Here is a 9,093-nt window from a genome sequence, read left to right as displayed (position 1 = left end):
ACCCCCGCGGGGGGAGGGCGCCGGGGGTCCATGCACGCAACCTCCGGGCTGCCCGGCGCCGGCCACTGACGGCGGCGGGGGTGGGGGGGTCGGGCCCCCGGTCTCCTGCCCCACCCCCTGGCGTCCGCACCGCGGCCCGTCGGGGGCCGCTGCCCCGGGCTGCGCCCGCCCCGCCGGCCAGGCCCTGGAGGGACCCGGGAGCTGCCGCCGGCATCAGCCCATGGCCCGGAGGGTAGGTCTGAGGGCGGGCACCCCGTGCCCCAGCCCGGCCGCGCACCCCGTCCCTCCGTCGCCCGCCTCCCCGCCCCGCTCCGGCGCCCCGGCCCCCGTCGGCCCGTCCCGCCCCCTCCTCCATCTCTTTCTCTGCCTCCCCACTCTGCCCCCGGCCTCTCCTGTCTCTGCTCCGGGTCTCCCCCTCTCTCCACCCCTGGGTCTCCTCCTCTCTCGATCCCCAGGTCTCCCCTGTCTCTGCTCCGGGTCTCCCCCTCCCTCCACCCCTGGGTCTCCTCCTCTCTCGATCCCCGGGTCTCCCCTGTCTCTGCTCCGGGTCTCCCCCTCCCTCCACCCCTGGGTCTCCTGCTCCATCTCAGATCCTTTCTCCTACCCCCTCCTTCCTCTTCTGCCCTCCCCAGTCCTCCTCCCCGGTCTACTTTTGTTCCAAGTCCTCCTGAGGGTTAGGGGTGGGGACAGTCCTGGGAGGGGAGGGGGGATCTCACCAGGCTGGGCCGAGGGATTCTCTCTTCTATGGTCCTGGGGATGGGGAGATCAGAGATCAGGCGAGGAGGTGAGTATACACCTTTGGGGGTGCAGGGGTGTGGGAACATGGCAGGCTGTGAGGACCCCATTGCACATCTTAGGATGTGCGAGGAACCGCAGGGAACAGTTGGATTCAACTTTGGGGCTCAGGAGAAGTTAGGAGAGGAGGAAGAGAAAGAGACGGAGAGAGGGACATACACACACAGAGCCCTCGGTGCACAGCCGCCTGGGGCAGGGGCCCACGGCCCATGGTGGGAATGCCTGCATCCTTCTGTTTGAGTCTCTTGGTTTCTTTGAGCCTGTTTCCTCAAGCCCAGGGAGAGGGTTTAGCCTGGGTGGTTTAAGGCCCCTCGGGCTTCCCCAGTGTGCATGCTTTTGTGATGACAGTGGTTCGCTTTGGGGCTGATCACACAAGTGGGCTGTGCGGTTGTACGGGGTTCCACTTCGGTTCAACAAGTGTGTATGGAATGTGTGCCAGGCGCTGTGCTACATGCCTCATTCATTCATTCACACGGGCGCTAAATGCCTCATTCATTCATTCACCGGCTCATTCCTTCATTGCTGTGTCTGGTGTTTGGCTCTGTGTTTGTGTATATGTGTGTGTGGAGGGGTGGATTCCCATGGTGAGTGGGGTGTGACAAGTTGTTAAATATGTACAGTCAGATGTACACATTTGACAACTGTGGGATGAAATTGAAGGGGGGGACAGTGTAGACGTACATTTATGCATAAATGATGCGCTGCTTTTATGGGAAGTGTCCACGAGCGAGCATCTTTCTCTCTCTCCTGTATCTTCTCTCCTCCAGCCCTCTCTTTCCTACCCTCTGTCTCTCTCTTGTATCTTGCTCCTAGTCTCTATCTGAATCTCTCCATGGCTCTCTCCCCTCCCTCCCTCCCCTCCTTGCTCTGGGAGGAGCTGGGAGTTACCATCAGCTGATCCTTGACCCCCACCTTGATCCTCACACCTGAGACCTGGGTCAGTCTGTCTCCTCTGGACCCTTCTGCCCACACATCAAGAATCTCTGATGGAACATTTTTCACAGGCCAGGGGTATAAGAGAAGACCGTGGGACAGGGCTGTCAGACCCGCCCAGAGAGCTCCATGGGATGTCCGCGGTCTAAAGGTGGCAGGGCTCAGACACGGGGAATGAAAGGGCTGGTTCTGGGGGGCAGGGAGGGGCATCTCCTGGGTGCCAGGGTAGGGAGGTTTCCTGATGCCTCCCTGGGGCTCTCCCCCTCTTGCCTCCCCCCAGTATGATGAGCTGCCCCACTACCCAGGCATCGTGGACAGCACCGCAGCCCTGGCTGGCTTCTCGGAGGCAGTGCCCTCGACACCGAGAGCCCCCGGGCCCTATGGCCCCCACCAGCCTCCCCAGCCCCAGCCCCCGGGCTTGGACAGTGATGGCCTGAGGAGGGAGAAGGATGAGATCTACGGGTGAGTGGGGACACGACTGAAGGCTCCGTGGGGTCTTGGGATTCGGGCCCCTTTCTCTGTCTCTCTGACGCTCTTGCTCTGTCTTCATCTCTCCATCTCTTCCCTTGGGTCTTCTGTCCCTCTCCTAGGTGCTCCATACTCCACACGTCCCCTGCTTTCCCTCATGAACGTTCTCTCCTGCTTCCCCCAGACACCCGCTCTTCCCACTGCTGGCCCTGGTCTTTGAGAAATGTGAATTGGCCACGTGCTCGCCCCGGGATGGGGCCGGGGCTGGGCTGGGCACACCTCCAGGTGGTGATGTATGCTCCTCTGATTCCTTCAACGAGGACATCGCTGCCTTTGCCAAGCAGGTGGGCACCCCCATCTGCTGTGTGCCAGGAGAGCCAGCGAGGGGGGGTGGGCTGGAGACAGGGCGCCCCCTCCCTGGTCTCTCTCTTCCTCCCAGGTCCGCTCTGAGAGGCCCCTCTTCTCCTCCAACCCGGAGCTGGACAATCTGGTGAGACCTGCGCCCTCCCCAGTGCTCCTTCCTCCGCAGGGGTCTCCTGTCCCACCCTCCACAGCCCTGGGGTTGGTTGTGGGAGCAGAGGTCACCTGACCCACTTGATCAAACAGTGATAATTGATGCCCATTTGCAATGAGTATAGCCTAGAGTTTGAGAATGGGGACTGATGGCCTGAGTTCAAATCCGATCTCTGCCACTCACTAGTTCTGTGGACCAGGACAAGTAGCTGAATCTCCCTGTGCCTCGGTTTCCTCATCTGTAGCTAGGAACAATTCCTATCTCATAGGACTGTTGTGAGAATATAATGAGCTAACAAGAGTCAAGCACTTAGAACAGTGCCTGGCACAGAACTCAATAGGCATTAGCTGTTCTATCAGCCAGGACAGCAGAGCCCACGCCAAGATGAGTGCAGGGACAAAGCACAAAGGAGAGAGGAGGGGGAGAGGGAAGGAAAAATACCCTGGCTTCTCCCTTTCTTTTGTTTTCCAGCTCCCGCCAGGGCTTCCTATTGGCTGACCCTTTTGGCAAAGGACTCTGGGAAATGTAGTTTAGAGTCAGAGGGTGGGAAATGGAGCACGGGGCAAGCAGGCAAAGAATGGAGTATTTTTATCATAGCAGACCTTCATTCACTCCTCCTGCAATGGATCCTTTCCTGTCTCTTCCACCTCTTGCTTCTCTTTCTCTGTCTCTGACTCTCTGACATTCCATCTTCCCTTAATTCTGGGACTCTGTCTCTGTTCCCTGTTGCTCTCTGCCCCTGTGGTTCTGTCCCTCTCTGCCTGTCCTCTGTCTTTGTCATTCTGTCTTACTCGTTCTGTTCCTCTCTCTCCTTTTCTCTCCTTTCTCTTCCTCCTCCTCCTCCTGTCCATCTCCCTCTTTCTCTCTCTTTCCCTCCCTCTTCCTCTCCCTCCATCCCTCCCTCTGTCCCCTGCTCTGTCTCTTCCTGTCTCCATTTTCAGATGATACAGGCCATTCAGGTGCTCCGCTTCCACCTGCTGGAGCTGGAGAAGGTGAGTGCTTCTCACTTCCCCTCACACCCTTGCTTGCCCCCCCACCCCTCCCCTTCTCACCCCTTCCACCCCTCCTTCAGGCCCTCTGCCCACTGGAGTTGGAGCAGAATGCTGCCCCCATCCCTGTACACCCCAGCCCTGGCCCCCGGGTGGCCCCCCCAGTACCCCGGTGCCCCCTCAGGTCCACGACCTGTGCGACAACTTCTGTCACCGCTACATCACCTGCCTCAAGGGAAAGATGCCCATCGACCTGGTCATCGAGGATCGGGATGGCAGCTGCAGGGAGGACCTCGAGGACTACCCGGCCTCCTGCCCCAGCCTCCCGGATCAGGTGGGCCGGGGAAGGGGCACCAGGCATCACCCCGCAACCAAATCCGTGAGCAGACACGGCCGGGCTACAGCGTGAGGGCGCGCGCACACACACCCCGCTACCTCAGCCGGCCACGCCTGACCCCTGGGCATGTGCCAACGACGCGGCGGCTGCGCAGACCGGGACACAGCGGGATGGCAGCGCATGCGCACACACGCACACACGTGTCGACTCAGCCACACCCACAGAGCGCCAGACACAGCCGCGCAAACTCAGTTACAGCCGTTCGCCCTCGCCGCTAGATGAGAGCGTATACCACCCTACTCAAACACACACGTCCCAGCCGCTGAGCAACGTCGTGCGCCGCACAGCCTGTCCGAGACCCGCACTTCTAGAGCATGCCCAGCCACACAACAGTCACACGGGTGGAGACGGAGCCAAACGGCCCAGATCCTGCCACACAGACTCGGACAGCGCCGCACTTAGACCCAGAGCTGCACGAGCACAGGGCCTGTGCACACTCAGACATGAGCCACCCTCGCCACGTGACAGCCGGACCGGAGCAGGTGCCCACAGCCCGTGCCGCGCCGCAGCCCCTAGCCCCAGGTGCAGATGGACTCGTTTTGTTGACAGTCACATAACAGCCGCGCGGAGCCTGACCCGGGCCACCACCGCAAGGTGGCCACACCCGCCCCAGATACAGGCACAGGGCCGTACCCCGACACAGACTCGGGCCGGCTGCGCACAGCAGTCACAGACGGGCCTCGAGGACCCTCTCCCCGACAACGCACAATCTGCACATGCACAGCAAGAGCCCCACTCAGAGGCATCGCCGTATTCCACATTTTCACGCAGCCTCTGATACACACCCATGGCAGTCGTCCAGCCCGGTGTAGGCACAAAGCCACCGGCGTGGTAACCACACACACCATCTCACAAAGAAGACAACCCAGCCCTGGAACAACAGACACAAACTTAGAACACTGTGGCCTCGTGATGGTCACATACAGCCACCTGGCCATCTCAGAGAGGGACACAGGCGTGAGCACACTGAGCTGTGCCACACCGCAATCTCAAGACAGCTTTGGGCACACCGCTGTGGATGCTCACCCACAGCGTCCCATCAGACCCAGCGCTAGAAGAGCCAGAGGCGACCCTTACAGCCAAGCTCAAAAGCCTTCGGACTGATGAGTCCACAATTCACTCGCCTGTCCATCATGCAATCAAACACACAATTCCACACAGACATACCACACCTGGAGAAACCTTCTCAGCTTTGGCATCTCCAGCCCGGCCCCTGCAGGATAGATGATGTACCCGCAATGGGCCATGGCGGGGGGGGGGGGGTTGCTTACAAAGCAACAGGCAGGGTTGAGGGTAATCAATAGGGCAGGTGGGGCACCCTGGGGTTCAACAAGAGCTGAACCCACCCGGTCTGCCTCCCAACAATTGAGCTGAACCTTAAACTGAATGACAAAGGGTGTTGATGAAGTGTGTACAGGTAGGTCAGCCTCCCAGGACACAGAACTGGGGCCGAGGGCGGATCCAAGGCATTGTCCAGTTCTTCAAAGTGTGTCGGAGTCTGCATAAAGAAAGCACAGCCTGAACTCCCCCGATCTGCAATTCAGAGACACCTCCCTCCCCATCGCTGAAAACTGAAAGTTGTTTTTATCCCCCGTAAGTTTAGTGCAAACTCATTTGGCAGCAAAGTCTGACCTGAACTAATGAGAGGCTATTTATAGACTTTATTTATTCCACTTAGTTAAATATTCATCCATCTTGCTGCAGAAATGTTAATGAGTTTGATGAGGAGGTTAAGCCCCAGACCCTGCTGGGGGTGTTATGAAATACACAGTGTGTGCACAGATTTACAGTCTACACATGTGAAGAGTTCTAAGGGGCACCCGGCTGGCTCAGGTGGTAGAGCGTGCAACTCTTGATCTTGGGGTTGTGAGTTGGAGATTACTTTTAAAAATAAATTTAAAAAAATTAAAATGTGGAAAGTTCTGAATTCTGAAACACTGCTACTCCCCAAGGATTTCAGATAAGCTCTCATGGATCTGTATAAGCTCATCTTTATGGGGCGATTGCTATGTGTCTTTATGTGAATGAACTGACTGAGTTCTCCACTCTCTGTGAGGTAGGGAGAGTTGTCCTGTTTTCCAGTTGAGGAAACAAAGGCACAGAGAATTGAAGCAACTCGCCCAAGGTGACACAGCCAGGAAAGAGGCAGGGACAGGCTTTACACTCAGGTGTCCCAGCTCCAGAGTCCATGGTCTCAGCCACTGGGCTATAGAGCACCCAAGCCTTGGCACTGACCTCTAGCTCTTGTTTTCTAGAATAATACATGGATTAGAGACCATGAGGACAGCGGGTCTGTACGTTTGGGGACCCCGGGTCCATCCAGTGGGGGCCTAGCCTCCCAGAGTGGGGACAACTCCAGTGACCAAGGTAAGATGCCTGGGAGGTGGAGGGGAAATGTGGGAGTTGTCTGAGGATTGAAGTTAGACAGCAAGTAGGACTTCCAGAGGCGCAAGGATGACAGGGGTGTGGAGTGGTCTCTTGGGTGAGGGTTCTGGGTCCCTCTGGTCCCCCCGCTCACTGCCCACAAGCACAGCATGCCTGTCCTCCCTCAGGAGACGGACTAGACACAAGCGTGGCCTCTCCCAGTTCCGGGGGAGAGGACGAGGAGCTGGACCAGGAGCGGCGGCGGAATAAGAAGAGGGGCATCTTCCCCAAGGTGGCTACCAATATCATGAGAGCCTGGCTGTTCCAGCACCTCTCGGTGAGAGCCCTGGGGCCCGGGTGCAGGGTGGGCATAGAGAGAGAAGGAGAAGGATGGCCACACAGAGAATGAGGCCCTGAGAGAGACCCAGTGATGGGAGACTGAGGCATGGGGGAGATACTGAGGGCGAACCTCAAGGGGAGGAGGTTAACAAGAGCAAGCATCTGTGAGTGCTAACTGCGTGCCAGGTGCCGCTAGGGCTCTGAACTCACTCAGTCCTGCCCCCAACGCACCACCCATTCACATCCGCCCCCCCCCCCCGTCAATCATCACCAAACAGAGCCTATGAGGATGGGGCTGTGAGGAGCTCCATTTTGCAGGTGAGGAGCCCAGAGGTCTCCTAGCCAGAGGTGGGTTCAGATGCAGGCAGTTTGGCCTTATCCAGTGCAGCATGCTGCCTCGTGGAGGGAGCCGGGAAAATACAGACAGGAAGAGAGGGAGAGGCTAAGTCACAGAGGGACGGAGAGCGGGACAGAGAAAGACATGCAGTGGGACCCTGACAGAGACTCAGACAGGGCCCCGTGCTGGGCTTTGCCTCCTTTCTGGTGTTGGAGCCCCCACCCTGAGCTTCAGTCTCCCTAATGAGAGCTGGCCAATTAGCCTCTAATTGCTGGAAGAGGCGGGGGCGTCCACAGGCATAATTGCCCGAAGCTTGGCTCCGCTTCCCTCCACTGGGCCCTGGGGGAGCCTGGAGCAGCTCCGAAGAGCTGGCTCCTCCCGGCCCTGCCCCAGCCTGGGTTCACCATCCTCATGGGGCCAGGCCTTGGGGACCAGATGGCCGCTGGGCAGGCAGGGTGACTCTTGCTGGTGACCACAGCACCCATACCCCTCGGAGGAGCAGAAGAAACAGCTGGCGCAGGACACGGGGCTCACCATCCTGCAAGTCAACAACTGGTGAGTGACCCAGGAGGCTTGTGCGGGTCCGTGGGCCAGGCCGGGGTGGGAGGCCAGGCGCTGTCCGCGGTGCTGAAGGAGGCCCCGCAGCCCCTGGGAGCCTCTCCTCTCCCCGTCTTCTCCAGCTGTGTCTCCGTGTGTTCGTTTCTGCCTCTCTCCTACTCCCTCTTTACACCCTGCTCGGTTTCCATAACCCCCTCCCAGGTTCATTAACGCCCGGAGACGCATCGTGCAACCAATGATCGATCAATCCAACCGCACAGGTACAGGGAGAAGGTGGGGAGAGAGGGCCTAATGTTCCCTGGGGAGTATCAAAGCTGGGACCAGCATATCCTGGGGCTCAGCCTGCACCCCTCAACCTCCCTCCCAGGGCAGAGTGCAGCCTTCAGCCCAGAGGGTCAGCCAATGGGGGGCTTCACGGAAGCTCAGCCGCACATGACTGTCAGGCCTCCAGGTAAGTCCCCGCCCCTTAACTAAGCCATGCCCCCAACACACCAGGCCCCTTCTCTCAATGGAGATGTCCCACCTTCTGGGATTAAGTTCATGAATAATGCAGTAATTCATTTGCATAACAGTGGAGCTGGAGAGGCAATTGCAGATTTCCTGGTGCTTCTTCCAGGCCCTGCCCATCCTTTGGAAGGTTCTACTTTTCCTTAAAGGACTAGTACCTTTTTTTTTTTTTAGATTTTATTTACTTATTTACTTTATTTGAGAGAGAGCGCAACACACACACAGACACACACATATATACATATGCGCGTGCGAGCGCGAGCGGGGTGGAGGTGGGGTAGGGGTGGAGCAGGAGAGGGAGAGGAACAAACAGACCCTGTGCTGAGCGTAGAGCACAACTCAGGGCTCAATCTCAGGATCTGAGCTGAAACCAAGACTCAGAGGCTCAACCGACTGAGCCACCCGGGCATCCCAGGACTAGTACTTTCTTAAATGATGACACAGTCTGTCCTGATAGAGGGATCCCCTGGGGAAGGAGCAGGTGGGAGGGATTTAGGGGCATATGGGGATGTCTGGTGAAGACCCACAACCTTACTCTTTTGTCTTCCAGGGTCGATGGGAATGAGTTTGAACTTAGAAGGAGAGTGGCATTATCTATAGATTCAGGACAAGTGTGAGTGTCCAATGTCTGGGGGTACTGGGTTGGGGGTTGTTCGGCTCTCAAACCTTGGTAAGACCTCCAGATTCCAATATTGGGCTTACCCAGAGCAGGGTCAGCATGGGTCCCTGAACTGAGGGTTCTCCAGGGCTTAGTGGGGAGATGATTCATCCATCCATCTGCTCCTTCATCCGTCTGTGTATTTATCCATCCATCAATCATCAACCTACCTACTATCCATCCAAACAAATGTCCACTCACTATCCATTCACCTATCTACCCACCTACCCATTC

At 57.9% G+C, this 9,093-nt stretch overlaps 1 protein-coding gene across 7 annotated transcripts; it reads left to right on the top strand.

The window, feature by feature from the left end:
* The first annotated feature begins 220 nt into the window (after positions 1–220).
* On the top strand, positions 221–8,801 carry MEIS3 (Meis homeobox 3). Of its 7 annotated transcripts, none has more exons than XM_088027185.1 (12): positions 221–232; positions 2,009–2,190; positions 2,381–2,540; positions 2,636–2,686; positions 3,652–3,702; positions 3,935–4,033; positions 6,352–6,463; positions 6,649–6,797; positions 7,615–7,691; positions 7,896–7,954; positions 8,062–8,145; positions 8,752–8,801. In XM_088027185.1, the coding sequence occupies exons 1-12, from the start codon at positions 221–223 to the stop codon at positions 8,799–8,801; spliced, it is 1,086 nt and encodes a 361-aa protein (XP_087883311.1). The 7 variants fall into 7 exon arrangements, with proteins under 7 accessions (XP_087883311.1, XP_027943884.1, XP_087883313.1 ...); XM_028088083.2 differs by having other exon boundaries at positions 3,884–4,033; XM_088027187.1 differs by lacking the exon at positions 3,652–3,702.
* The last annotated feature ends 292 nt before the right edge of the window (positions 8,802–9,093 follow it).

This window comes from Eumetopias jubatus, unplaced genomic scaffold (genome assembly GCF_037043125.1).
Source record: "Eumetopias jubatus isolate StellerSeaLion01/CBP00866 unplaced genomic scaffold, mEumJub1_p1.0 scaffold_10, whole genome shotgun sequence".
NCBI classification, from domain to species: Eukaryota; Metazoa; Chordata; class Mammalia; order Carnivora; family Otariidae; genus Eumetopias; species Eumetopias jubatus.
Note: the sequence above shows the minus strand (reverse complement) of the source record. Positions and strands in the feature narration are given on the sequence as shown.